The sequence below is a fragment of the Oryza sativa genome, chromosome 1, assembly GCF_034140825.1.
Source record: "Oryza sativa Japonica Group chromosome 1, ASM3414082v1".
Taxonomy (NCBI): Eukaryota; Viridiplantae; Streptophyta; class Magnoliopsida; order Poales; family Poaceae; genus Oryza; species Oryza sativa.
In genome coordinates this window covers 39,507,586-39,535,513 of record NC_089035.1, presented here as the reverse complement: position 1 = coordinate 39,535,513, position 27,928 = coordinate 39,507,586, and the positions used below count along the sequence as shown (strand labels likewise).

At 42.6% G+C, this 27,928-nt stretch overlaps 4 protein-coding genes across 8 annotated transcripts; 3 read left to right on the top strand and 1 right to left on the bottom strand.

Annotated features, from left to right (window-relative positions):
• The first annotated feature begins 1,170 nt into the window (after positions 1-1,170).
• Positions 1,171-3,333, top strand: LOC4324965 (uncharacterized). 4 transcript variants are annotated; one of them, XM_015776565.3, is made up of 8 exons: positions 1,171-1,336; positions 1,459-1,526; positions 1,611-1,669; positions 1,839-1,936; positions 2,203-2,311; positions 2,475-2,488; positions 2,835-2,936; positions 3,020-3,333. In XM_015776565.3, exons 1-8 carry the CDS (start codon positions 1,274-1,276, stop codon positions 3,194-3,196), a joined length of 690 nt encoding a protein of 229 aa, XP_015632051.1. In that variant the 5' UTR covers positions 1,171-1,273; the 3' UTR covers positions 3,197-3,333. The 4 variants fall into 4 exon arrangements, with proteins under 4 accessions (XP_015632051.1, XP_015632042.1, XP_066162874.1 ...); XM_015776556.3 differs by having other exon boundaries at positions 1,830-1,936; XM_066306777.1 differs by having other exon boundaries at positions 1,184-1,336; positions 1,611-1,725.
• Positions 3,334-6,401: 3,068 nt separating this feature from the next.
• Positions 6,402-10,422, top strand: LOC4324964 (uncharacterized). Of its 2 annotated transcripts, none has more exons than XM_066310265.1 (7): positions 6,402-6,724; positions 7,569-7,640; positions 7,904-7,971; positions 8,123-8,270; positions 8,376-8,459; positions 8,887-9,033; positions 9,932-10,422. In XM_066310265.1, exons 1-6 carry the CDS (start codon positions 6,530-6,532, stop codon positions 9,025-9,027), a joined length of 708 nt encoding a protein of 235 aa, XP_066166362.1. In that variant the 5' UTR covers positions 6,402-6,529; the 3' UTR covers positions 9,028-9,033; positions 9,932-10,422. The 2 variants fall into 2 exon arrangements, with proteins under 2 accessions (XP_066166362.1, XP_015621691.1); XM_015766205.3 differs by having other exon boundaries at positions 8,887-8,973; positions 9,932-10,243.
• On the bottom strand, positions 10,292-12,740 carry LOC4324963 (uncharacterized). Its single transcript, XM_015766206.3, has 4 exons — positions 12,426-12,740; positions 11,636-11,694; positions 11,089-11,270; positions 10,292-10,644 (listed from the first exon to the last, which is right to left on the bottom strand). Exons 1-4 carry the CDS (start codon positions 12,595-12,597, stop codon positions 10,569-10,571), a joined length of 489 nt encoding a protein of 162 aa, XP_015621692.1. The 5' UTR covers positions 12,598-12,740; the 3' UTR covers positions 10,292-10,568.
• A 3,483-nt stretch (positions 12,741-16,223) lies between these two features.
• LOC4324962 (fructokinase-1-like) lies at positions 16,224-19,124 on the top strand. Its single transcript, NM_001396870.1, has 4 exons — positions 16,224-16,837; positions 17,753-18,085; positions 18,269-18,385; positions 18,478-19,124. The coding sequence occupies exons 1-4, from the start codon at positions 16,445-16,447 to the stop codon at positions 18,604-18,606; spliced, it is 972 nt and encodes a 323-aa protein (NP_001383799.1). The 5' UTR covers positions 16,224-16,444; the 3' UTR covers positions 18,607-19,124.
• The last annotated feature ends 8,804 nt before the right edge of the window (positions 19,125-27,928 follow it).

Genomic DNA, 27,928 nt, shown 5'->3' with positions numbered 1-27,928 from the left:
TTTCACAATATAAGTCATTCTGGCTTTTCCTATATTTATATTCATGTTAATGAATCTAGATAAATATATATGTCTAAATTCATTAATATCAATATGAATGTGAGAAATGCTAGAATGACTTACATTGTGAAACGGAGGGAGTAGTTTCTTTTTTCTTTTTCATATATTGTCGCATCTGTACGGAGGGAGTATTTGATAAAGTTAACTTTCAGTATTCGTCTTATTGGAAAAATTAGCATGGGAGCCACGTCTATTGCTGCTGAAGAATTGTATGACAAATAGTAGATGTGACTTATAATCTTTTTTCTTACTTACAATATTTTATGATAAATTAATTATCCAAGGTTATAAATGATTGTGATGTATGGTATTGGCTTTTAGAAGACTAGAAAAATATTTGTGCGTTGCAACGGGTGAGGGTTATTTTAATCATATTATTGTTAGTTTTTTTTGTATAAAAAGTATATGGGATTTTTATTTTGATAGTATTGATATCTCATTTGGAATCTTTATTGGGATGATGGCTATATCTTGCACGTTGCTTTCTTATGACATTACAATAATTCTGAAGTAATTAGGAGTACGACTCTCGTCCCAAGTTAGCATGCAAGTTTTTTTAAAAAATGATTTCTTATACGGCTCCTGATATATTTTCAAAAGCGAACAAACTTAAAAATTGACTGAAATATGGACGACGTACCAAAGCATCAATGGCAACATTTTCAATTTTTATAATAGTAGAGATAGAGAAAAGATGTAATTTGCACCTTTGATGAATCATCCAAAGACCAAAAACTAACAAGGTGATACGGCTTCATAACAAAAATAGTATTAACTCTACTTAGTAGGGATAAACTTCATAGATATTAGTGCATATATATATATATATAAAGTATATAAGTCATGTTAAAGTAATAACTATATATACTTGTAAAACAAATAAACTAGACGGTAAGATAAGGGACCTATTATAAACTTATTCCTGAGTAATTTAAACTGGGAGGCCCAGCTAACTGTATTACGATCCCAAAGGCCCATTTAAAGTGTACACTGGAAGCCCCAGCCAATTGGATTACGAGTCCAAACGCCCATTGAAGCGGAGTACACTGGAAGGCCCAGCCAATTGGATTACGAGCCCAAAGGCCCATTTAAGCGGCCCAAACAAGAAGACTCGAGTGAGGTTTCGTCTTCGTCTCCGTATAGATAATTTTGGATTTGAGTTTTATGGCTCCTGTTTTCCCGAGCTGAGAAGAGGACAGAGCAAGCCGCATCCATGGCGTCAGCGGCGACCCTTCCGAAGCTTCGGTTCAGGCCAAAATGCCACGGCCACTTCCAGGTTCCATCTCCCATTTCCTGAGCTGAAATCTCCTGCAGAGATGAAAGATTAACAACTGAATTCGTTTTAGCCGCTAATCTCTGAACTAATCAAATACTGAATCTCATTATTTCTTTCCCTAGGCAATCTATCCGGTTCATGTCCATATCAAGAACTGCAATGCTTGCAAGTGTCAGATTCCTACCCACGGGTAAACCCTGAACCTATCAATTTATTGGTTTCTTGCAGTCTTCAGTTTGCCGTCAGTTAGACCTCATTGTCCTTTTTCTCTCAGGTTGCTTGTTTCCAGCGCGAGAAGTCGTCCTGTCCTGCCAGTGTCGGCAGTTGGATCAGGTTCGTTGCAAGTTTCAACTTGCAGCTCACAATTGATGTCATAAATGTTAACCAAAGTACATGATCCGTCCTTAATTCTTGAAAAATGTTCAGAATTCAGAGAGGGTGTCAACTCGAACCTTCAGAGTTTCAGACTGCAAAGCGTGCTAAAGTTTTTCAGGAAATGCAGGCGGGGGCTCATCGGTTGCTGAGGACGAGAGGAAGAGTGGCTTGTCGCTGCAGAACGCCAAGACATCCGTTGTGTCACGCGACGATGAAACGATCAATGTGAGCTTGTGAAACCCAGGCTAAAGGCATGTTAATTGTTTTTGTCTAAAGCTACAAACTGAATTCTTTGGTTTTGTCCGGTCATCTGAATTTATGGAGCAGAGATGCCTCTAACTACTCTCCATGTTTCTCTAGGCCATGCTTCTCTTAAGCTTAAGTGATATGACATACACTAAAAATGAAACTGTTTTGAGTTCTTAATTGGTTACTAATTAAGTAATTAGTGAGTCATTGTTACCATTTTGACTGTTGATGCACATCTTCAGGTAAGAGTGGATTTGCCTGGAAAGGCGACACAGAAGGTGTTTGATGAAGCCTTGACAAGCTTGGCTCGTGATGCACCGCCAGTTCCAGGTTTTAGGAAGTCCAAAGGAGGTAGTATTAACTGCTAATTATCCCCATATTGATGCAATGGCCACAGTTCTCTGCTCTATTTTCTTGCAAGAATCATGTTACTAATTGCTTTTACATAAATCAGTTTAACTTTCTTACAATTTTTCTTCCTCTTCCTTCATGGAAATCTGTTGGATGTTTGAAGGGAGAACATCAAATGTAAGTGCCCACTAGACTTCTGTTTTTTTTTTGGCTGTACCAGCCAATTTTAATTGCACGGATTCCTTTTCTTTCACGCATCTATTTGCTTGGAAATTTTGTATTTCCAAAACAAATTATTCAATACTCAGCCCTTCTATGAACTAGAAAAAAAAGAATGCAAAATTTTGTTTGCAAGGAACATGAGTACGGATAACCGTTAGCAGTTGAATTTTCAACCACTAGTGTTGGCTACTAATTGAGATCAACAAGTGACATAGCTTGACAAGCTACATTAAGTTTTGGCCTGCTGAAATAATTGCTTTCCTAATCCCCAATTAACAACTAACCACTGGATACTGTTCAGATACCAAGCAGCATTCTGCTGCAGATGCTTGGCAAAAGCCGGGTCACCAAGTTCGTTCTTCAGGAAATACTCAGCATCACTGTTGGTGATTTTGTAAAGAAGGTTAATGCAATTTCACTTTTAACATTTGACAACATTTGCCCATTTGACTGGGAGTTTGACACTGAAAAATGCTGTTCATCCAGGAAAACCTGAAGGTGAACCCTGAAATCAAGACAACCCAGTCAGAAGAAGAGCTCGAGTCATCGTTTACGCCGGGTTCATCATTCAGTTTCAGTGTTGTTCTGCAGCTTGAGAAGCCTGAATCTGATGAGACCTCAGAGAACTCTGAATCTGACGAGGCTTCTGAGCCCTCTTCTTGATAGTAGTAGTTCAGAGAAGTGCTTCACATTTGTATCACTCCTTGCTATTCTCGCTAGAGAATGTTCTTCAGAAGAGCAAGCAAACAATTTCAGATGAGACATTGCAGTTGATATGCAGGTTGCAAGTGACACATCTATGAGATTTGTGTACTTTGTGCTGAGTGCTGACGACCACTGAACAAAAACAGGCATAATCCACATAAGTTTCAGAACTTGAAGCAAAGATTTGGGAAACTATGCTGCTGCAAGAGGAAGCCTGACCCTACATCCATAACACTGCAGCTCATGCATGTCACCATAATGAAATCTTATCCACTTTGTCTGGAGTATTATCCATTGACACCTTGGCTTTCCAACTACCAATCAATCATACATTTCATATGGGGTCCTCACTTCCCAAGGTTCACACTCCCAATTCCACCACCAGTGTGACCTACCACCTACAAATATTCCATTCAGAAAACACTATGTATCAGAAAAACAGAGCCTTAAAATTTTACAATTTTTGATCCCATTCTCTAGACTACTTTCTCCGTCCCATAAAACTTGTCGTTCTAGGTTGTTTAGCATGTATTAAGGTTAGGAGAAAAAGACCATAATACCTCTTAATAAATAATGTATAGTTGGATGTAAGATGGTGGTTAAGAGTAGAATGGGGAGAAATTTGAATTGAAAGTGGTTGACGTGACAAGTAGTGCCCTAAAGTGACAACTATTTTCGGACAACTTTTAAATGCTAAAAAGGCAAGTATTATGGGACGGAGAAAGTAGAAGATTTTATCTCCTTTTTTTTACATAATATAAAAGCATCTTCAGTCTCTATATTAACTAGGGACACACATAATCATATTTATGGACGCTAGAATTTGAACTGGTGGATGGAATCGTACATCCACGACTTCATCGCACATCAATGGTGCGTCCCCAGAATCTCCTGACATGAAAGTGTGTTCCAGCTTCCCGAAGCTATCATTGCGGTGCTGAAATGTGAACTTCAAATCATGTACTCCCTCCGTCCCAAAATATAACAACTTTTAACTCTTAGGATTTGTCCTAAAATATAACTACTTCTCCATCAACATTCTCTTCCCAACCAATCACAACCTTCTATCATTCACTTTTCCCACCTACCTCCACTACTAATCCAATCACAACCCTCGAACATTCACTTCTAACTACTTTTTTAATAACCGTGTCCAACTCTAAAATTTTTTATATTCTGGATTCGGGGACGGAGGGAGTAGAAAGCAAATTAGTTTGGGCATGATAGTAGCATATCATTACACCTGAAACGAACGATTTCACTCAGAGACTCGATTAAACTAAGGATTTGGGGATGATATTGACCACCACTTTATTCACTATTTTAGTGACACCATCAGTACTAACTTCTTTGAGAAGTTCTTCAATACTGAATCAACAACAGAGTCAAAGATTTTTATTTATGTGTTCACCTAATCCTTCATAAGATAAACCAAGCATGTATACCCCTTTCCATTTTAGTTTAAGCAATGTTCAGAGACTCAGAGTTATACCAACCAGGTGTTAGCAATCAATAAGGTACTCTTGGAACAATTTGGTTGCATAATTTTCTTCTTATTCTGAAGTGATTCTGACAAACTAGATTCTCACTCTCCTAATATATGCTCCCAACTGTTTACTTTATCATGTTTCTTGCTAGCATAGAGAAGACTCCAGATGAATGATTGGATAATTCAGAACTTGCAGAAATAAAAAAAAGTAATTAGATAACTTAACAGACAAATTAGCCGAAAGTCGGATTAGGTGCCATCTATTATCTATCATCATGGGTCTCATACGATTGAATACACAAGTGGCTACATCATTGTGAGCCGAAATATCTGCACAAAATGTGACATGCAAGCTGGCTTAAATTAAATGATAATAATGTTTAGTTGCAGAGGGTGACCAGTCGCACTCCAAAAGGTACTGAAATCTCTCGTTGAAATCGAACGCTTTCGGTAGTTTAACCACTCTAATAAATAAAACATGACAATTTTTAGCTATTGTAGGTTTTCTAGAGGCAATTATTTACTTATCTAAAATAGTTAATTATGCCTCCAAGGGTGATTAATGCCACATTTAGTACGATTGGACTACATTTTGGACAACAAAAAGGCAGTAAACAACAGGTGCACTTTATTCGTTGTTTGTACTATAGGCTCAACTCAAAAATGCCATAAGCAGTTAGCACAATATTGATGGTTAACAACAAGTACACAATTTATTGTTTTAGGGATCTTGCTACCGTGTTTCACAAGCATTTGAACTGGGCATATAATTACAAATTAATCCAACCCTTTCAGCTAATCCTTGTGTTTATTATAACAAACCTTTTGCTTTGTGTAATTAATTTAACAGATTTTGGGAGTATTATTCACAAAGCAACATTGAACCCCACCCAGCCTACCACCTAACCACAACGATCCAACCATAAAAACAGCACAGAAAGTAAGCAGCAGAACAGAAAAGGTGGAACAAACAGTACAACCTTACATCAGCAAAAACAGAACTAATGCACTTTAATTAAACCCACCTAAAATTTCATAATCCACACAAATATTCAGTCACCTGGTAAAAGTATAGCATTGATAGACAGTAGGAGAAGAACGATTTTTTAAATAAAAAGCTTAAAACTATGATGCAAAAAATATACTTACATCCATTATAAAATATAAGTATTTATATGTGTTTTTTAAAAATGTACCTAGACATCCCTCCTTCCATATACAATTATAAAACCATGATTTCTATGTGTTACAAAAGCAAAACATATCTACACATCTTTTTATCATATACATTTAAAAGATCACATAGAAATGCTTATATTTTGAGACGATGATAATATTATAGGAGAGAAAGTAATTAGAAAGTGGCATGTTGTTTCAATGTCATCATCCACAGTCCCACTAGCTGAAGTGGAAGTTACCCATTGTCCACTAAACCCCACAAACCCAATCACTCACTCATCATTGGAGGCCCATAAATAAGCAAGCTACAAGCAAGCATGAGTAAAAACTGCAGCTTGCATGCCTCTCAACAAGAAAAAAAAATAAAAACACACACACAAGTGCAGCTACAGGAGATGACACTCCAAAAATTCTTTCTTTAGACAAGGAAGGAGAAGATACAAAAAATTCCATCAAAAAGCAGAATAAAAAACAAGAGGGGAGGAGGGTGCAGCTGTGCATTCTTCTCCTCTCCCTCCACTAGTCTTGTTCTTGGAGTAGGTGTCCTGGAAGCTAAAAAAGGCCCCGCCTTTTGGCTCGTTCTTGAGACCTGCTCCGAGGGAGAGAGAGAGAGAGAGAGAGAGATGGCGCGCACCGAGAAGGTTGCCGGCGATGGCTGCTCCGGTGGTGGTGGTGGTGGTGGAGAAGGTCAGGTGGAGGTGGAGGTCGGGGTGGGGATGGGGATGGACGGGAAGGGAATGATAGAGTGCCGGATATGCCAGGAGGAAGGGGATGAGGGCGCCATGGATTCCCCCTGCGCCTGCACTGGCACGCTCAAGGTGACCTCCCCCTCTCTCTCTATCTCTCTACCTCACGCTTCTTGTTTCTTCTCCTGGGTGTTCTTGAAAAACTGCGAGGACTGAGGAACACAGGTGAGTGTTTGGTGAAATCGGAGTGGAAATCCGATGTTATTTTTGGTTGTTGTTGTGTTCTTCAGAGAGATGAGCAAATGCCAAGATTTTCTTTCTATGTTCTACCCGTTTCTCATGTTGTTTCCTTTTGCAATCATGTTGCTGCAATTTCTGCTTTTTGCTCTTCTCTTTTCCCCTTTCTTTTTAGCGTTATCTGTTAGGTACATGAGCACATCTTTTTTTTTCCTTCTTTGGTTCTTGATGGAATTTGTGTGAGAGGACTCTTGCCACTGTCCGTGTTCATCGTGTGGCCAACAATTCATCTCTATTTAGGCTCTAGCTTGGAAGTTAGAGTGAACAACGAAAGTTCTATTGAGTAACTTCAAATATTCAGTTTCAGAAGAAAAAAAAAGTGACTTCAAATGACCTTTTTTCAATTCTGAAGTCAGTTGAAGAATCAACGAGTTGAATTTGTTCCGTTCCTTTGGTCTCCCTCTTGTTAATTGGCTGAAAGTCTGAAACTATCAAACGAGCGCCCTCAGGGTCGATTGGGTTCTCTAAAATATGTTTTTGGTGATGTATTGTTCACGCTGTTCTTTCGCAGAGATGAACAGTCATATGATTTTTTTCCCCTGTTGTAAATGAACAGTCCATGTTTATCCAATTATCCCTTCCTGATTCAGTCGTCAAATCAATGTTTTCTCACGCTGTTTTACACCTGCTGAGGAGAATGCTAATGGTATGTTGGTCAACTGCTGTTGGTTGGATGCAGTTCGCCCACAGGAAATGCATACAAAGATGGTGTGACAAGAAGGGGAACATCACATGTGAAATCTGCAACCAGGTGGGCGTTTGTTTTATTCTGTTACAACCTGCAAGACTATCACACAGTAATTACATTTCCATTTCAAGATGAACATGCTCCTTTTCTTTTTCATTTTTGCGTGAAATGTTCCTGAGGTGCTTGATGTAAATATATGTAGTTTGTGAATGAGCAAATACATTTTCAGGCCAAATGCATTGCAGAATGAACAATGTGGAGGAAAAAGAGAATGAATATTGTCAATGGAGCCTTCAGATTTAATTTATTTCTTTAATGCTTTACAGGTTTACTCTCCAAATTATGTCCTCCCTCCAACCAAGTGTTGTTCAGCTGAAATGGACATGGATCTTAGGTACTACTCATACGATTCTTTATGCTTTGACAAAATTGTGAAAAATCAGCTATATTATGTGGTGTTTTCTCCCAACTTTTCCATAGCAATACGGTTGTTGATTCTCCAGTTTCTGGATATCCTGTAACAATGACTCTCTGTTTATAACCAGGCAAAGCTGGGTTGGACGAATTGATCCCCATGATTCGCATTTTCTTGCCATTGCCATTGCAGAGCAGCAGCTGCTGCAAGCTGAATTTGATGATTGTGTGTCCTCAAATTCAAGTGGTGCCACATGCTGCCGAACTGTTGTTTTAATTGTACGTTTGAGAATCTTTTCTATATTAAACCGATTCTTATATTGTTATAGTGCTGGAGGGGATGTACAGTACACTAACAATGTTTTTTTTAACTTTTGAATGCAGTTGATGTTACTTTTGCTTGTGCGCCATGTAGTTGTGTTTGTGAGAGATGTTAGCATGCTGCAGGATGCAACAGTGTTGTTTAGCGTAAGTTCAACAGATCTTACTTCTCATTTATGCTTTACTTGCTCTTATGAAATGGGATGATCCACTCTCTGTTTGGGCCTTTGGGGTGTCCCAATGCTCAAAATAATTAATTGCTGAAAAAGCCATGTTCATCATTGGTTGCCAAAGGCACACCAAAAACTTGAAATGGATTTTCTCCGTTCAGAATTTAGAAATACAGAGCAAAACCCTGGTTCACATTATTTTTCAAATTTGTTCAGGAATCTCTCTCTCTCTCTCTCTCTCTCTCTCTCTCTAAACTTGAGTTAATGAAGCTCAATTTGACCTAACTGTTTTTCCAGCATTGTCTTTTTATCTCTTTGTTTGTTTTGTTCAGTCTGTTTAGGATGTGAAGAACTGAAATATGTATTTTCTTTCATCTCGCACTAAATCTTTCCTTCCTTTTCAGGCAACTCTTCAGTTCGCAGGATTCTTTCTTCCATGTTATGTTATAGCCCGTTCTTGTTATGCTTTTCAACACCGGAGGCGAAGACAGGTATACTTCCTTTCCTACCAATGCAGATACAAGCAAGCTTGTCACCTTGGCTAAGATATAGTGAGCAACTCAAATTCAGATGACAATTTTAATATATCATCATTTTGATTCTGTGCTTATATTTCTTATGAATAGTGGGGGTGAGAAGATTTCCTAGTCTGAAATTTTGTACCACATTACTTTGAATGGTATGCAACAATTTATATCTGTATAAGAAATAATCTACTTCCCCCGTTTCACAATGTAAGACTTTCTAACATTGCCCATATTCATTTAGATGTTAATGAATCTAGGCATATGTATTTGTTTAGATTCATTAACATCTATATATATGTGAAGAATGCTAGAAAGTCTTACATTGTGAAATGGAGGGAGTAGTAGACAGTGGCAAGAACAAGTGATCTAGAACAGTAACATTGTATATAATGGACAATATAGTTAAGCTGTTATATATTTCTATATATTGACATTTGGCATAATGCTGCATTTAGCTGTTTGGTTTGGTACCCATGAGAGCCAAACTTTGCCTTACCAGCAGATTTGGCTACCATTCTTCGCCTTCTATGCCAAAGCTTTCGTATGGCAGTGTTTTCCTTCGCCTATCTAGTTCACTTTTCAAGTCAAATTTGGCCACATATTGAGCAACCAGATTAGCTAGCCACCTTGACTTGGTAAAGGCCATTTGGACACTGCTAAAATCTGTAATACTGCTCAGTCTAGCCACTTGGGTTTTCTCCACAACATTGTCACTGCTATTCTCTCGAATACGCAACAGAGTTGCGTATCATTGCATATTTGCATTAATTTGAGAGAGGGTGTCCAAAACATGCCAAAACAGCAAGTACAAACAGCACACTACTGTTCTTCAGTCATCTTTCTGCTGTTTGCATGTGCACAAGTGAAATTTATTTATCCAGAATGAAAATGACTTAACTTATCAGGATGGTTTTCTCTGCAGGTTTAGGGGCCACCTGAACCTGGCTGGAAGCATTTACTCAAAACAACTCAACACCATCACAGAGAGACGAGAGGAAAAGCTTGTGAAGAAGTAACTCAAACTCCCTTTGCTTGGAGCCTCTGCGAAAGATTTGGCTTAATTTCTCCCCCAACAAGATGTAGTTGCCGATTTAGACCATGGGCCCTCGTGAAGCTCAACTGTACATAGGAGAGCGACCCACCCCCTTCGGCAAAACATTTATGTTTTCGAAATTGAATTTTAGAGAAAAGAACAAGTGGATTTAAAAAATTTCAGTGTCTTTCCAGCTGTTAATTCTTTCTGAAGAGAAGTGGTCGATATCGAAATATTGAGCATGGTAAATTGATAATGCATATGACTCCAGTCATTATTGAGGTAAAAAAAATATAGCCTCATGGAGGCATATGTAAGAATCCTGAATTACACTGATTATGTTTGGGTGACTACTGAATACCAATGCACGCCATACAACAGCCTCTCTTGTGGAAACAGTAGGTGTTCTACATATGCTATTCAGATTTCAGAATTAGGAACAGATCAGCATGGACAGCGAGTTTTTTTGCTAGCAGATAACCAAATACCATTGGGAATGCCTTCTGCATTGGCTCAGGACAGTTGCTCAGCTGTCTGACTTCACTGGCTTCACCTTCTCTTTGAGAAACTGCCGAATGTGCTCCCTCTTCCAGTTGTCGATCCTGCAAGTTCAATTGGTTTTTAGTTGAATGAATGGAAACATTGGTTCCCTTTTGACATAAACTGATCATATTCAGCAGAAAGGAAAGAAAAATCGAATTATAAGAGTGAAACCAATTAATACATCGTGTGTGTGCTGGAAGATCCAAGCCACTTTTTAGTACTGAACTAGTGCTCAATGTGCTACTGCAACCTCAACATAGCACTCCTACCAGTGCACTAGCCTGATTTATGTCCATATAACTACTTTCGGATCCCAACCAAGCAGTATGCATGCAAAATCAAAATAATAAACCGTTGCCTATTGCATCAGTAATAAAATGATAGTGCAAACTATGCAACAGTAGTGAAGAGGCCAGTCAGCCAGTAATTAATTAGGTTCAGAGAGAAATCTGCATCATCCTCTTAGATAACAAGAAATTTATTCTGACAGCTCTCCAATTTACCTTATAGTCTCCTTCTGGTCGCCTTTGTCATCAAGCATAATGAGCTTTGGTGGAGAGCCATAGACATAACGAGCTTCCACATAAGGGAAGTCGTCTTTATCCTCTTCGAGGAAGCCCACGATTTCTGGATAAAACACAAGCTTTCTCATGCACACCTCAATAATTGCACCAGAGAATGTGAGCTGCAATAGAAAACAGACAGGTATTATGTTTAAATCCAATGGAAGCAAGCTGCTATGTGGTAAGACTGAAGTTCAGCACTTCAGCTTGGAAAACTCGGCCGATAAGTTAGATGTTGGATATGCACAGTACAACATCCTTAATGAATTGTAATAACAATATCCCATGGACATAACATGCTATTTGGTACCTCTAATGTACACGTTCAATAATCCAAATACTATTCATTCAAATCAAATGTGTTGGAAATCGGAAGAAAATGGCTCCTAAACCCATAAAAGAAAAAAAAGTTATGATTGCATATTATGAGAAGCAAAATCAGTTGTCACCCTTAATTCATTGAGCTTCATAGTTCATTCTGTCATACCTTGCTGATAGAATCATCTGAATCCTCTGTACAACATTTACGGCAGTCCTCCACCAATTCTGCAACCAAACAAGCAAATGAATTAATCAGAAAAGCTGGTTGACACAACTAGTTGAATCCACATGAATTTGCTTTGCCAGTAGATGAAGACTGAATCCTAAGTCCTAACAGAGCAAGCAAATGAATGGATTTCATATCAGAGAAGCAACTAGTGTATCTGATATAAAAATATAATAAACCAAATTTCTAGTTAAGTCGAAAAATAAATCAACTTTCCGATTCAACTAGCTTCAGAATGCTACTCGACAGACTAATCGAAACAACAGAGACAAACAATAAAAAGGAAAAAAAAAAGAGAAGGGAAGTTCCATACTTGACACCACCCTACAGCTGCAGTCTGCAGACCAAAGGACAACCCTAAGATTTTCCAGTCCAATCAGGACGAGATGAGCTCTTCAATCCACAATATCCCAATAACAAAACAACACGGTTTCTTAATGACACAGCGCAGAATCTCCTTTGAGGAAGTTATCATCCAAGAAGCACAAATCGACCAATATGGTTTTGTGTTCTAAAACTTTTTCCCACTCTAATTAAGCTTCCTTTTATATTAATCAGAGAAATTCAGTGAACATTTCGATCCAGATCGCACCTAACAGATTCACAACAAACAATTCCAAGGCGTAGGAAAAGAAAAAACGCATCCGAAAGGCTCCTACGCGTTCCCGGTTCAGATCGCAAATACTAGCAGCAGCTACATGGGAGGAGGAATCCACAGGTACCCCCATACCTTGGTCCTTGACGAACTCCGCGAGGGCGTTGCAGTCGGAGCAGAGGGCGAGACCGGTGAACCCCAGCTCCTCGCACTCCCTCGCCCCGAACCGCTCCGCGCCAAGGCAGAGCACGGAGCAGCTCGTGAGCACCAGGGCGACGGCCGCCGCCACGTAAACAGATCGACCCATCCCTCCTACCTCCCTCCTCCGCCGCGCGACCAGCGTGGGGTTTCGAGCTCCCGCGAGCACAACGGCGGCGGCGGCGGCGGCGACGACGACGACGGCGACCAGCGGCGGTGACCTTCTCGGCTTCGCCCCCCGCTACCTTTCCTATTTTGCAAAAAAGCCCCTCCGCGACAGAAATATTACACTTCTTTACCAAACTGGGCCGCTTGATGGGCCTCAACTGCATAATTGGGCCGTACGAGAAATATACGCAGAGCCCTATACCGTATTTGGCGATTTTTATTTTTGTTCTTATTTTTGCCAATATGTGATGTTCATTTGCAATTTAAAATTTGCGTATGCTGATCTTCCTAGTCAGATTTTTTGCTCCTTTGGAAGCAATTTTGTCTCATATTTGGAGACATGTCATGTTACAACCCACATGAGACTCTTCTACGAACAAATTTTAAATTCCCCAAGTGAATCGTTCGAGAAAAATCTCAGAGAAAACCAGTGGCAAACAAGTCCCTGAAAAGTGAAAACTGCTGCCGAGACATGCGGATTCAGAATTCAGACCCCCCCTGAATCTGCAACTCTTCGCCGGTTTTAAGAAATCAGTAGAACATGGTCGGTGGTTTAGCATGAGTGGTCACCCACCCAGGTAGATCTGTGCATCATGTCGGCTAACAATAGATTAATAGTTAGCTTTTTCATCTGATTGTGCTCTGAATGATGAGAGGTCAGTCAAGAACAGCACAGAATGAGCTCGCAGCTTGTTTGATGTTTCCTCCCTCTCTTTTTACATTTCCTTTTTTGTTTCTGAAACCCCTTGCAAGTGAAGTCAGAATTGGCGTCTGAACTGAAATTCTGAATACCGCAAAGGACACTTTACAGAACGAGATACGATTGGGTCGTGCTGCATAATTCATGAGACTTTCTGAACTGTCATGTTGATGCTGCCGGTGATCGTGCCGTGAGGTCAAGCTGAAAACAACAGAACTTCCCTTGTGCTGAAATCACATAGAAATTGATCGGTGAAAAGTTAGTAGAAGCAAAGTCAGAGCACGCATTGGTCCCTTGAATATTACAAGACGAACTGTCCATAATTCAGAGGAAGATAAGAGCTCTGTGAGATGCTAGCTAGACTCTTGTGCCTCAACCATTTGGAAATCGGCATTGGCTGATCCAAGTTCTCGCTGTCTCAGCACAGAAACGTAGCAGATAAGAACACAACATCCATGATTCTTGCCTATCTTTCTCCTTTTCTTAGCTTCTGAAGATTGAACAGCATATGGCTGGCTGGCTGCCTGCATATGACCAGAATGCAAAAGCATCGGTGATTCTGTTCAACTCTGACTGGAAGTCCAAAACCTGTGCATTCATGCATGATCCAAACGGGATAAGTTCCTGCCGAACTCGTCCCATCTCGGCATATTTTCATACACCGGCGGCGACACAAAGAAAGCCAAGGTAGCAAGTTAATATCATCAATGATCAACTTATCCAGCTGCTTCTGAACTGTGTACGAATCGAACATTTTCTTGCTTCGACAGTTAGATATGTACGCGTGCTAATATGCTTTCCAAACTGTTGCCAGCGCCGTCCTGATCAGATAGGAATGAGATCGTATATAAACCGGGCAAGAACAGTGCAAATCTGGTCAAAGTTACATATCCCTCTTTGCCAGGGCAAGAACGAGCTGCTGCATTATTCATGTCTAAATTCTTCTTTCAGAGAACTTATTATTCAGGCAATAATAAAGGGCAAGTTGCATTTCTCTGTAGTTCAGCCTGGTCAGCATCAAGCCATCAACATGATTATATGGTCACCGAAATTAAATTGAATTACGGATTTCGTCGAGATAATAATAGTGTCAATATCAAGGACAGTTTTCTTTCTCTTTCTCTCAGAATCTCATATTTAATGCAAGGTATCCGAATCATGGCTAATAAAACCCCGTCACTCCCATTGTACTATATACCGGCATACTATCTCTCTTGATGCTCCAAAAGAAAAAAAGAGTACTTCCAAATCAAAGGACGAACAGACCAAGAACATCGCAACAAACATAGTACAAAAGAATCAAAGAAAAACATCAAATCGACCGCTGAATTCGATGTTAAAAATGGGCAACTGGCATAATAAACAACACATGGGAATATCAAAGATCATTCGTAGACAGTTCATTGGCGTCAGGATGGGCAAAAACAATGTGTACTTTTTCCGTGGGTGCGGGAGCCCGTGTGCGCGTAGCCCGACCCTGGAATCTCCGGGGGACATCTATGCCATGTGGGCCCTACGGCCAGAAAGGTCGTGGGGCCCACGGGGATTGACGCAACGAGTCCTCGGTGGCGGCTTCGCGGCCGCCTGGGTCGCTGTCGGTGGGCCTCGTGGGGGTGAATGCTGGGGCCCACTCGTCCTCGTTGTCCTGCTGTGTGGGGCCCACTCGTCGATGACACGTCGGACCCAGCTTGGTGGGCCCGTCCTAGTAGAGCTGGACGGTAGTGGTTGCCTTTTGGCTTCAAACCGAGGTTGCTACCCGCGAATCCTCAGCCGTGGATGTTGAACCGCTGGGGATTGCCATCACACGTATCACATGGTGAGTGTTGTGAATTCGTGATTGATCGTGTTTTTCATGTGGCGTAATGGCAGCTATGCCAGTATATTAGGAGCATTCCTCTCAACTTTCTTTTTCTAATGTCAATGCTATAACTTGTTTAACACATAACGAAAAAAGTTTTTCATCGATATAACTGGAAAAGGATCCATAAAGCCCTACAAACACAAGATTGCTTGTTGGCAACAACAGATAATGTAAAGAATTGGCTAACTCGGTACACATCAAAACACAGATTTGACCAACGATCAAAGTACAAATTTGACCAACGATCAAAGTACATGAAACGTATCAAAGAGTAAACCCAACGTTACAATGAACCAGGTTCATCCAAACCTTGCCTAGCAAATTGTCAACTCGTATTAAATACGATGACTTCACTTCACGATAAATATCATGGTATCATACAACCTACCGTGACATACCGGCAATAGCGTACCGACTGAATCCGTCGTTTGCCACTCCAAAAGAAGAAGGTGGCTTTAACACGATTGAACAAACAATGCAGCTAGCCACCCTCCCAACTGCTCGACTCGAAAACCAATGAATTTTTTTAAAAGATAGCTTATGTAACCAAAACATTAAGGGAAAATGATAACTTAACTCTCTAGATAAAGGAAAAATGATTTTAGATAACTTGTGTAACCTAAGCAAAATGACTTAATCTCTTATTATGTTTTTTTCCCAGAAAACATGTTATTGTGTTTTCAAAAAAATACTCCCTCCGAACAAAAATATATGGCGGCGTTTTAAACAGTGAAATTGACTTGCGCTCAACAATATTTGCTTATCGGAAACGTCAAGTAACACTGAAGAAAGAAATACTTAACAACTAAATACTTATCTGAGAGTTATAGATTACATACATGACTCATATACACAACATGGAATCTACTTCCTAACTCACCAACATAAATGGAAATTCAGGGTGCCATTCCCATGCTAGGTTTGATATGATTCCAGCAACCAAACGGGACACCGGTCAACACCAACAACACCCATAAATTCTCAAGCTCCCCTGCAAAACCCCCTTGCAAAAGCCATCCGATCTCATCTCATCTCATCTCACCCTCGCCGCGCGCCGAGGAAGACGCGCATCTCCTCTCTCCCTCTATATAAGCGCGCGCCTCGCCACCTCACCCGAAGAAATTCCCCACCATTCCATCTCTCTCTCTCTCGAATCTTGATCTCTCTCTTTCATCGCCTCTTGTGTTCGCGCGCGCGAGCAGGGTGGTTGTTGTTGGTGGGGGTGCAATGGCGGGGAGGAGCGAGCTGGTGGTGAGCTTCGGGGAGATGCTGATAGACTTCGTGCCGACGGTGGCGGGGGTGTCGCTGGCGGAGGCGCCGGCGTTCGTCAAGGCGCCAGGGGGGGCGCCGGCGAACGTGGCCATCGCGGTGGCGCGGCTCGGCGGCGGGGCCGCGTTCGTCGGCAAGCTGGGGGACGACGAGTTCGGGCGGATGCTCGCGGCCATCCTCCGCGACAACGGCGTCGACGACGGCGGGGTCGTGTTCGACGCCGGGGCGCGCACCGCGCTCGCCTTCGTCACCCTCCGCGCCGACGGGGAGCGCGAGTTCATGTTCTACCGCAACCCCAGCGCCGACATGCTCCTCACCCACGCCGAGCTCAACGTCGAGCTCATCAAGAGGGTAAGCCCCCCGCTGATCTCCTTATCCCCCCTCCGTGTTCTTCTCATCTCCGCGATCTGCGGAGGAGGCAGTTCCGTTCCACCCGATCCCGTCGCGCGCGTGTTGAACCGAACCTCTCGCCCGTTTCTTGATTCCGTTCTTTGGATCTGGACGCGTTCCCTGCTTGCATCGATGTCGTGCGCTTTAGGTTGCTCTTTGTTTGTTTATTGCGCCTAAAGGTGTCCTTTTCCTTGCGTGTAATTAGGGTGCTTTGCTGTTGAATCTTCCGTGGGAATCCAAAGATTCTTGGGCAAAAGAGGCGCATTTCGTGCTGGTTTTGGTCGGATCTTGTTGTGCGTTCTAGTTGGCTACTTGTTCTTTTCCTGGATCTGGTCATGTGCCTTCTGTGATTCATCCAAACAAGCACAATATTTGGGGAAACAAATAGGTAATCCAAAGCAGAGCCGTTGTCGAACATCTCAAACATGCACTACTTCTTGGATCCATTGGCATGAGCTATACCCCTGTAGAGATCTTTAGCCATGGCATCTATAGTGACTGCACGGGGAAGTTTGTTTCTTTGCGGTGCACAATAATTGAGCATATGCCAACTGATGTCAAGTAGTTCAGGATCCTACCATGATTGATACAACCTGTGGGAAACGTTTGCAACGTGTTGTGTGTGGCCCTGTGACTTAAGTTTGAACTACTCAACTACATATTTGTTTGTTGGATATGTGCCTGGTTGAAAAGAGATTCCATTTCTACCTCTCTATGTGGAATTAAGTAGTGGTACATAGCTACTGCATATCAAATATTGCTGGATGGTTCAATTTTTTCATGCCTTTCAGTAAATATGGTTAAATTTGTGCCTTTATGTGTAGAGTCTATTGGAAATTGTGTGCAATTCTTATGGTAAGTTACATTATATACCAGGCTGCCGTCTTCCATTATGGATCAATAAGCTTGATAGCTGAGCCCTGCCGGTCAGCACATTTGCGTGCCATGGAGATTGCGAAAGAAGCTGGTGCGCTGCTATCTTATGACCCGAATCTCAGGGAGGCATTGTGGCCCTCCCGTGAGGAGGCTCGCACCAAGATCTTGAGCATCTGGGACCAGGCAGACATTGTCAAGGTCAGCGAGGTCGAGCTTGAGTTCTTGACCGGCATTGACTCAGTAGAGGATGATGTTGTCATGAAGCTATGGCGCCCTACCATGAAGCTCCTCCTTGTGACTCTTGGAGATCAAGGATGCAAGTACTATGCCAGGGTAAGCTGTATTCGGAGTAATAAAGTTGCTAAACTGCTGATTGCTTTTTCTTTTCGTTCAAAGCAGAACCCATTGAGTTCTTGGCTTCTATAAATTTGCATTTACTGTTAAACTCGCATAGTCACCACCCAGTCCTTTTAAGGCTTATGCTTTAGTACTGACCTGAAGTTACTATGATTATAGGATTTCCGCGGAGCTGTCCCATCCTACAAAGTACAGCAAGTTGATACAACAGGTGCAGGTGATGCGTTTGTTGGTGCTCTGCTGCGAAGAATTGTCCAGGATCCATCATCGTTGCAAGTAAGTTACTGTCAAGCACTTTTGTTGGTATTGTTATGCTACAGAAATAGGTGGTTATAGTTAAACTAATTTGATGTTTGCTGACTCTGCAGGATCAGAAGAAGCTTGAGGAAGCGATTAAATTTGCCAATGCGTGCGGAGCAATCACCGCCACAAAGAAAGGGGCAATCCCATCACTGCCCACCGAAGTTGAGGTCTTGAAGTTGATGGAGAGTGCTTAGATCGATCAGTAGCATTATGGTCACTAGCTTCAGCTTCCGCAAATTGTATTGTATGCTGATCTGGATCAGGAGCAGGGGGGTACTCCAAGATGCCTGCCTTTTTGTTGCCAACTTCCCTTCCTGGCAGGATTTTTGATTTGGAACTCTAATTTGAATAAGCAGAGCCGTTCAATGTCAGTTTCTACTATATGATTAAATAATCGGTCCTTAATTGTAATGCATCATTCTTTTTTTTTTTTTAACTGAATCCTTGTTCCATGCTGTATGAACTCCTTTGAGTTCCATTTGTATATGGTGCTCTTGCCATTATAAGAGTAGTGTTTGGTCCAAAATTTTGTCAGACAAACAGAATTATAGTTACTTCTTATGTGATCATACACAGTGCTGGAAGCCTGGAAGTATTGTGATGCAGTGATGCTCCTGGTAAGAGATATTCAATGTTCACTCATAGCTATTTCAATTGTCTTGGTAGCTGAGATATGAAATTCACTGGTACCGTATATCAGATATTTCTGAAATATTGGTTCATGGGTTGTACTGGATGGCTGTCAGACTATCAGTATATGCATGTGAGGCTTCATTATTAGCTTCTATATATGATGCAAAAACTGCCCTGGTGTTTGGTGTGGTATGAGGTGGATGCAACTTCACATGTGTTCGGCTGGAAGCCTGAAGGTCTGATCTTGTTCGCTAGTGCCTTACCTTGTTGAGTTGTGGCATGGCATCAGGAATCTCATGTTGATGAGGATATAGAATGATCTGCAATTGTGTTTCATATGAATGATATTGGAAGAGATAACTTCTTTCCCATGTTTTATCTGCCGTATCATACATAACTGGCTGGGTGACCCGCGCAATTGCGTGGCTAGCACCCAAACAAAATCATATATTTTTTAGTATGATTTTACTTAAAATTTATTAAATAGCTATCTAGCTATCTCATTATCTTAAGACTTTGAAAGACCAAACTTTTTCATCCTCGTGTTGTTAATTATATAGTTTTTAAAAGTCACACCAGTTGCTCATCTCCTTCTTTATTTGCTTGCTTGATCTACCACTATTTCTATTCATTCTTCTTTTAACCTTTAAAAATTGGATTTTATAGTTTTTAGAGTTTATTGTCACGTTGGGTTTCATTTTTATAAATTCTAGATGTTTCATCAAACGTTGTCATTATACTCTTCTACGGCATATCCACTGTCGTTTCTCTTTGTTGTCATTGAGATTTTAAAAATCGAACATAATTACCGTTTAGATTCATTTTTACTTTCTAGAAGTCCCGTCAAACCATCAGCGGCTTTGCCATTGTACTCCTCTACTGGTTTTGCTAATTAGCGCGTACGCGCCATAAACTTATGTCGCGCGTATTTCTGGCCCATCTGTCTCACGCGGCCCAAACCATCGCGCTGTCGCATCATCGTTTTTTTTCGCCTAGAGAGACCACGTATCGTTTATAGGTTGTATTAGGAAACGTGATTAGCGTTATGATTAGTTTAGATTTTTTTCCTCTGTATTAGCGTTTGGTCGTTTTATTTGACTTTTCAAATTTAAGACTATATTCTAAATTTAAAACTTTCAACTCTAATTTAAAAACTTTCAACTTTTCAACTCAAATTTGAAAAACTTTTCAACCTAGATTTGAAAACATTCAACCCAGATTTGAAAATTTTCAACTCACAATTAAAACTTTCAACCCAGATTTGAAAACTTTTGTAGCGCCCGTTCCGTCGTGGCGCCTAGCGGGAAAATTATCTCCTAAAAACCCTAATTGCGAAATCTGTTTCTTTGCTTGTTGTCTAGTGTCCGTGCCATCTCAAGATCTCAATCCCCGATCTATCGTCGAGTTCAATTCCGAATCCAAATCATTCCAAATCAAATTCCTCCGCAAAAGTCCATTTTGCCTCCCCCGGGGTCGATGGGCCGATTTTCTCTCGGCCCATCTTCCCCTCTCCCCCGGCCCTTTCCTCTCTCTCCCCCGGCGCGCTCCCGCTCTCTCTCTCTCCCTCTCTCCCTCCGCTCCGCCCCGCGCCGCGCGCGCGAGCGCGCGTCGCCGCGCCGAGTGCCCCTCCCTCGCGCGCCGCGCGCAAGCGCGAGAGCCGCGCCCTGCGCCTCTCCGCTCTGCCCGCGCCGAGCCGAGTCTTCCCTCTCCGCTCCCTTGCTGCCGCTCCCCGCGCTCGTTCGCGCGCGCGCCCGCGTGGTTGCCACCCGTGTCGCGTCGCGTCTGCGCCGCCCGGTCCCGCTGCCCTGCCGCCTGCAGCCGTGCAGCCGCTTGGCCCCGCGAGCCAGCGCGCGTGCCCGAGCCGCGCCACTCCATCCGCCGCGCCTCCCGTTGCAAGCCGCGCGCGCGTGCCGTGGTGGCCGACCGCCCGGTCGCCGCCGCCGTCAGCCTCTGCACGCGCCTGTCGCCAGTGTCGCCGCTCCGCTCCAAACCGCCCCGCCGTCATCGCCGTCGTCATCGCCCGGCCCCGCCACTCCGCGCGCAAGCCGCCAAGGGACAGAGGCAGCATCCCTCCTCCCTCTGCCGCGTCGCCCCCGCTCACCTCCTCCTTTTTCCCGAATCGGCAAAGGGGCAAGCCCCCTTTCTCCCCCTCCTTTTCCCCTTTTTCCTCCTCGCCGGCGTCATCCTCCCTGTCGCCGCTTTGGCCGCGACCGCCGAGCGCCAGCTCGCGCCCTTGACCGCGCAAGTCGGTTCCCAAACCGACATTGCCGCCCATTTAAACCCCAGCCTCCCCTTCCCTTCCTCTTCCATTCGCCTCCGTGCCATTGCCGCCGCCCCCGTGCTCTGTCTCGCCTCCGCCGTCCTTCGCCGAGCGCCGGGAGAACCGGTGCGTTCGAGGACGCGGAAGGGGACTTCGGCCGCGCTCTCTTCTTCCTCTTCCCCGGCCCGAGGCCGGAGAGATTACTCCCGCGCCGTCGGCCTCTCGTCACAGCGCCCCGTCCCGCACGGTAGTGTCTCCCTCCGTTCTTCCTCCTCACTCCATCTCCCCCCCTTAGTTTTCGGTGGTTGCACGAGTAGACTCCCCGTAGCTAGCCGGCGCCGCCCCAACCGTTGCCGTCGCTCGCCGTGTGCTCGCCGCCGTCGCCGCTCGAGCTCCGTAGCACCCGCACGTCGCCAGCCTCGCTCGGCGTAGCTCCGTCCAATCCGACGCTAGCATCGAGTTCCCGAAACCGCGTAGATGCTCTCACCGCCGGGAATCGACCCCTCGTGGCCTCGTCGCCGTTTCCCTCTTCCATCCCCGCCGGTTGTCGCCGCCGCGATTCGCCGCCATCAAGCTCCCTCCGGCGAATCCGAGCCGTTGGCTCGTCTCCCCTCATCACGAACAACCGCCCGGTGTGCTCGCTTTTGCCCGTATCGCCGTGGTTCGCTCCGCCGCTCGCCGCCGCTGCCCGCCGTCCATTCGCGGCCGGGTCGTCGTCTACCTCCCGCCAGCCCACGTGACAGCCATGTAGGCGCCACGTCGGCGCCAGCTCAGCCGAGGTCGGGACGGGCCGACCCCGGTCAGTCCCTCCCCGTGCGCGCGTTCCACCGCGAGCCGTGAGGCTACGCGTGGGCCCGCCGTACCTGCGTCCACCGCGAACCGCGTGCGTGCACCACGTCCATCCTCCACCCTAGCGCCGCGCCGCGTGCTCCCTCCGCACGGTGAGCCGAGCCGCTGACAAGCGGGTCCCACCCGGGACCGCGCGTGGTAAGCCCGGTCCACCGGACTCTCTCTCCTTCCTCCGCGCGCGCGCGTCTTGGGCCGCCTTGGGCCACCTTCTTGGGCCAGCCGGCCCGTTAAGCTAGGCCGAGCCGCCCTTTCTCTCGGGCCGCGCCCTAGCCGCCCGAGGGAAGTCTATATTCCCTCCCTCTCCCTATTTCTTTTCTTTTCTTTTCCAAAAAGGATTTAATTAAATCCTTTTCCTTTAGACCAAAAATCCAATAATCTTAGAAATTCAATATCTTCCCCACCGTAAATCCGTTTGACTCCGTTCAACTTCCAAAATTCCCCAAATCTCGAGATCTATCTAATGGCACGCTTAGAGGTCATTAATAGGGCTTTATTTTTCGCCGTTTGTTGAGTTGTCCCGTTTCGCGTGTAGTTCCGGAGCCCGAAGACCCGCAGTGCGAGGATTTCGAGGATCAAGCTCCAGATCTCGAGCAAGGCAAGCCACCTTTGAACATCTTGAGCCTATATTTGAAATTTAATTATATTGCTTGCAAAATATTATGCATTGATAGGATCGCACTTAATCTGTTGTCCCGTCTGCAAGGCAGATTGGCGGACCTGCCTAATTTGTTGCATTTGATCCTTCCTTTGTTAATTGTTATACCATGTCCCCTTGTAACCACCCAGTTGCGCCTCGATATTCGTGCACTCTGTGCGAGTATCGACGGTCGCCTTCAAAACTTAAAATCTGAAAAACAACTTGGGTAAAACTTGGGTTTTACAAAAGACTTGGAAAACCCGATACCTGGGTCGGTGCTTGCGAACTAAATGAACTTCTAAAACCGCGGACCGGGGAACGTACCGGGTGTACGGTTTTCCCGCTCCCGCACTTAAGGACCGATTCCTTGGAATTTCATCCGAACATAGGACAAGTACGACCACATGGGTGGAATGGGACACCCCTGGCTGAGTAACTAGCTTATCAGGGGAGCCATGATGCCGAGAGACATGTGGATTCACCGGGGTGGTGTCGGAGAGGACCCCCCTGGGCTTCCTGGCACAGTATGGTCTGGGACCTAACCTGTTGTTGGTCTGGGACCCCTCTCGTCGGCATATGGTAAGCCTGTGTCGGCTTTGGAAATGCCTTGTCATGAAAGCTTGGAGGTCTCCCGACGTGGCTGATCCCCACGGGCTGGGTGATCCGGGTTAGTAATGTCGTGTTGGTAAAGTGTACCCCCTCTGCAAAGGTTAACAAACTGTTCGAACAGCCATGCTCACGGTCATGGGCGGATGTGAGGTGATTCCTAGCGTAGTTTTGTTTGACAACTGCTTGTGAAATTACTGTTGTGAAAAGGGGTTCGATGTTTGGAAAATCAGCAGCTGACGGGATCAGCTAGGCCCAGGTGGCCGTTTGAAAAGTTGTTGGCCCGGGTGGCCGTTTGAAAAGCTGTTGGCCGGGTGCCAACCTTGTTTTAAGATCTAAAGATTGATACATTGCACATACTCCAACCGGACGGGACGCACTGTCTCAACCGTGTCGTTTGAGAAGCACTCACCTAGATGTTTTTAGAAAAGAGTTCAAATAAAATCAATTACGAAAACAACAGCCTTTCCTTGAAGCCTGCATTAAACACTTATTTCCCCTGGCTTGCTGAGTACTCCCGTACTCACCCTTGCTCTATATAAATATCCCCCCCAGTTGCTGATGAAGATGAAGCGGATCCTGCTGATGAGGAGTTCTTCCAGGAGCAAGCCGGTTACGATGAGTTTTAGGGTTTCAGCCTAGTTCCCAAGTCGCGCCTGTGTTGTTTGGTCCAAGTCCCGGCTTCCGTTTCCCTTTTGTAATGCAGTTGTGAGCTCGGGATCTGTCCGCAGCCCAACATGACTGTACTCCTACTCTATAATAAAGAGACCTCCGTTGCTGTGATATTCTATCTTCCTGTGATACCAGCACTGTTTCCTGGGACTGGTATCGATTAACAGGTTAATTTGGAGCGTCACGGGCTAATTCCAGTCGGGACTAGCTCGGGGCGTGACAACTTTCAACCCAGATTTAAAACTTTCAACCCATATTTGAAAACTTTCAACTCAAATTTAAAACTTTCCTCCCAGATTTGAAAACTTTCAACCTAGATTTGAAAATTTTCAACCCATATTTAAAAACTTTCAACCCAAATTTGAAAACTTTCAACCCATATTTGAAAACTTTCAACTTAGATTTGAAAACTTTCAAGTCAAGATTTGAAATCTTTCAAACCAAAATTAAAAACTTTCAATTCTGTATTTGTAAAGAGGTGATTAAAAAAAAGGAAAGAAACGGAAAAAAAAAGAACGCGCGCGTCAAAACTGGGAAAAAATATACGAACAGAAAAAAGAAAGGAAAAGAACGAAAGAAAAGGCCGCGGGGTCCCACTGACGCGCGCGCCAGCTAAATTGCTGGCGCGTACGCGCGCAGCAGCAGCCCCCCTCCTCTACGACTCGCCCGCTGCCTCCCTTCTTTAATGTCATTGGATTTTAAAATCGAATATGATTATCATTGGTTTTTTTATTTTTGTAGAAGTTCCAAACCTTTAAAAATTGGACTTGTAGTTTCATTTTTTATAATTTTTAGAAGTCCCATCAAACGATGCCACTATGCCCCTCTACAGCCCGTCCGTCGCCAACTCTTTATTGTCATTGTGATTCTAAAAATCGAACATAACTATCGTTGGAATTTATTTTTTATTTTCTAGAAGTCCCGTCAACCGTCGGCGGCTCTGCGACTATACTCTTATACACCCCGCCCGCTGCTTCTCCTTTTTATTGTCATTGAGATTTTAAAAATTGAATATGATTATCAATGGGGTTTGTTTTTTTTTTTTTACTTTCTAGAAGTCCCGGCAACCGCCTTACTCGTTTGCTTCACGGCCTGCCTGACGTCCCTCCTTTTAATCGTCATTAGGATTCTATTTGGTGTTTTATATCTCATATCAACCGCCACCACTCTACTCCTTTATAGGCATGTTACTTAATTTATCTCATTATATGTTTTAGATGGTCTTTTCTTTCAATAATCTTTATTTTTATCACAAATTTTAGTTATTTATAAATTGTATTACTAATTGAAATCTTTTTTTCTTTTTCTAATTTCAAATTTTTTAAAAAAAATAGTTAATATCGTATTGTGTTATTTTAATGTTTTTATTTTTTACTTTCAATTTCAGTTGTTTCACTTGAACTCTCTTTTAGTTTTTCTAATTTTATATATTATTTTATTTTTATTCTAAATTTTAATTAATCTGGTATTGGGTTCTTATATGGATTCTTCTGTCAATATTGCTTATTTTTAATTCCGAATTTTAGCTATTTTTAAATTGTATTCCTTCTTGAACTCTTGTTTTATTTTCTTTTGCTAATTTCGGATTTATTTATTTTTATTCCAAATTTTAATTAATCTCGTATTGGGTTATTATATGGACTCTTCTTTTAATATTCCTTATTTTTAATTCCGAATTTCAGCTATTTTTAAATTGTATTCATACTTGGACTCTCATTTTCTTTTCTAATTTTAGATTTTATTTTATTTTTATTTCGAATTTTGATTAATCTCGTATTGGGTTCTTATATGGAAATTTATTTCAATATTCCTTATTTTTAATTCCGAATTTCAGCTATTTTTAAATTGTATTTTTACTTGGACTCTCCTTTACTTTTCTAATTTTGGATTTTATTTTATTTTTATTTCGAGTTTTGATTAATCTCGATTGGGTTCTTATATGGAAACTTCTTCCAATATTACTTATTTTTAATTCCGAATTTCAGCTATTTTTAAATTGTACTTCTACTTAGACTCTCTTTTTTTTTCGAATTAGTTAATATTGTATTGTGTTATTTTAATGTTTTTATTTTTTATTCTCAATTTCAGTTGTTTCAAAATTGTATTCCTACTTGAACTCTCTTTTAGTTTTTCTAATTTTAGATATTATTTTATTTTTATTCTAAATTTTAATTAATCTCGTATTGGGTTCTTATATGCATTCTTCTTTCAATATTGCTTATTTTTAATTTCGAATTTCAGCTATTTTTAAATTGTATTCCTACTTAAACTCTTCTTTTTATTTTCTTATGCTAATTTCGGATTTATTTATTTTTATTCCGAATTTTAATTAATCTCGTATTGGGTTCTTATATGGACTCTACTTTTAATATTTATTATTTTTAATTCCGAATTTCAGCTATTTTTAAATTGTATTCCTACTTGGACTCTCATTTCCTTTTCTAATTTTGGATTTTATTTTATTTTTATTTCGAATTTTGATTAATCTCATATTGGGTTCTTATATGGAAATTTATTTTAATATTCCTTATTTTTAATTCCGAATGTCAGCTGTTTTTAAATTGTATTTCTACTTGTACTCTCCTTTCCTTTTCTAATTTTGGATTTTATTTTATTTTTATTTTGAGTTTTGATTAATCTCGTATTGGGTTCTTATTTGGAAACTTCTTCCAATATTACTTATTTTTAATTCCGAATTTCAGCTATTTTTAAATTGTAATTCTACTTGGACCCACATTTTTCTTTTTTTTCTTTTTCTCCGATTAATGTGGGAATTTCTAGCTCCCATAGCGAACGTGATTCCTCCTTTTAAAGCTGTTTTAATAATATAATAGATAGATAGATAGATTGCTGTTTTGATGACTGAAAACCCATGTACTGTTTACGAACTGGGCTTTCAGGTAACGATTTAAACTGATAATTCAGTTCCTACAATCATTTTCTTGCCCTTTCTCCCTGCTTTCTTTTTTTGTCAAAGTGTATACAAAACCACAGTAAATAATACTTCTGGTTGCTCTTTTACCTAGGAAGCAAAATAGAAATGCAGATCAGCAATTAGCTAAAATAATAGTATCATATTAATGTTCAAATCAAACTTGACATTCTCCAGCTCCTTGATTCGCTCATAGATCACTTCAGACAGCTACCGCTCCGTTGGTTATTCAGCCCCTTCATTCGCTCATAGATCACCTCAGACAGCTAACGCACCGTTGGTTTAATCACAAGGCAACCAAAGCAGAAAGCAGCTCGCATAAAAAAACCAACCGGAACTGTCTCTGTCACATGAATGATTAATAACAGCAAACAATCAATCAAAACAGTAATGAGAAGAGAAAGGAAAGTTGTAAAGAAGGTTTGTTCTTCTTGAGCTCTCACTGTGCGGTCGGACACCACTGTTGCCGTCGCCGGTGGCCCCAGATGATCGATTCTTATCCACCGGGGCCGTGCAAATAGCTTTCGGAGATCGATTCGCTATGCGAAATCGCGACACACACGGGTCCATACGAGACCACGACGACCATGCCGCTGCCGCGTACAAACCATTGCAGCAGCATGAGCGCATCTGGTTCTCTCTCTCTCTCGCTCCCGTTCCCGTCGTTTTTGGGACCGAACCGAGACGAGCGAGCGCTTGGGCCTTTTGCTGTTTCAGTTCGTCCGGATGGGCCATGGGCAGGCGATGACACGAGTCGAGTGCTCGTGGCACGTTGTTTCTGCCACGAGATTTTTTTACCAATCGGGTGCCCAAAAGATCGTAGCGGGGCGCGGCTCGCGACACGGTACGCATATATGATGTGCTTTAACGTTTGCTATCCACGGCTAGGATTCTGCATAGTGCAGCTGATGAGGGGTAAAGCTGCCT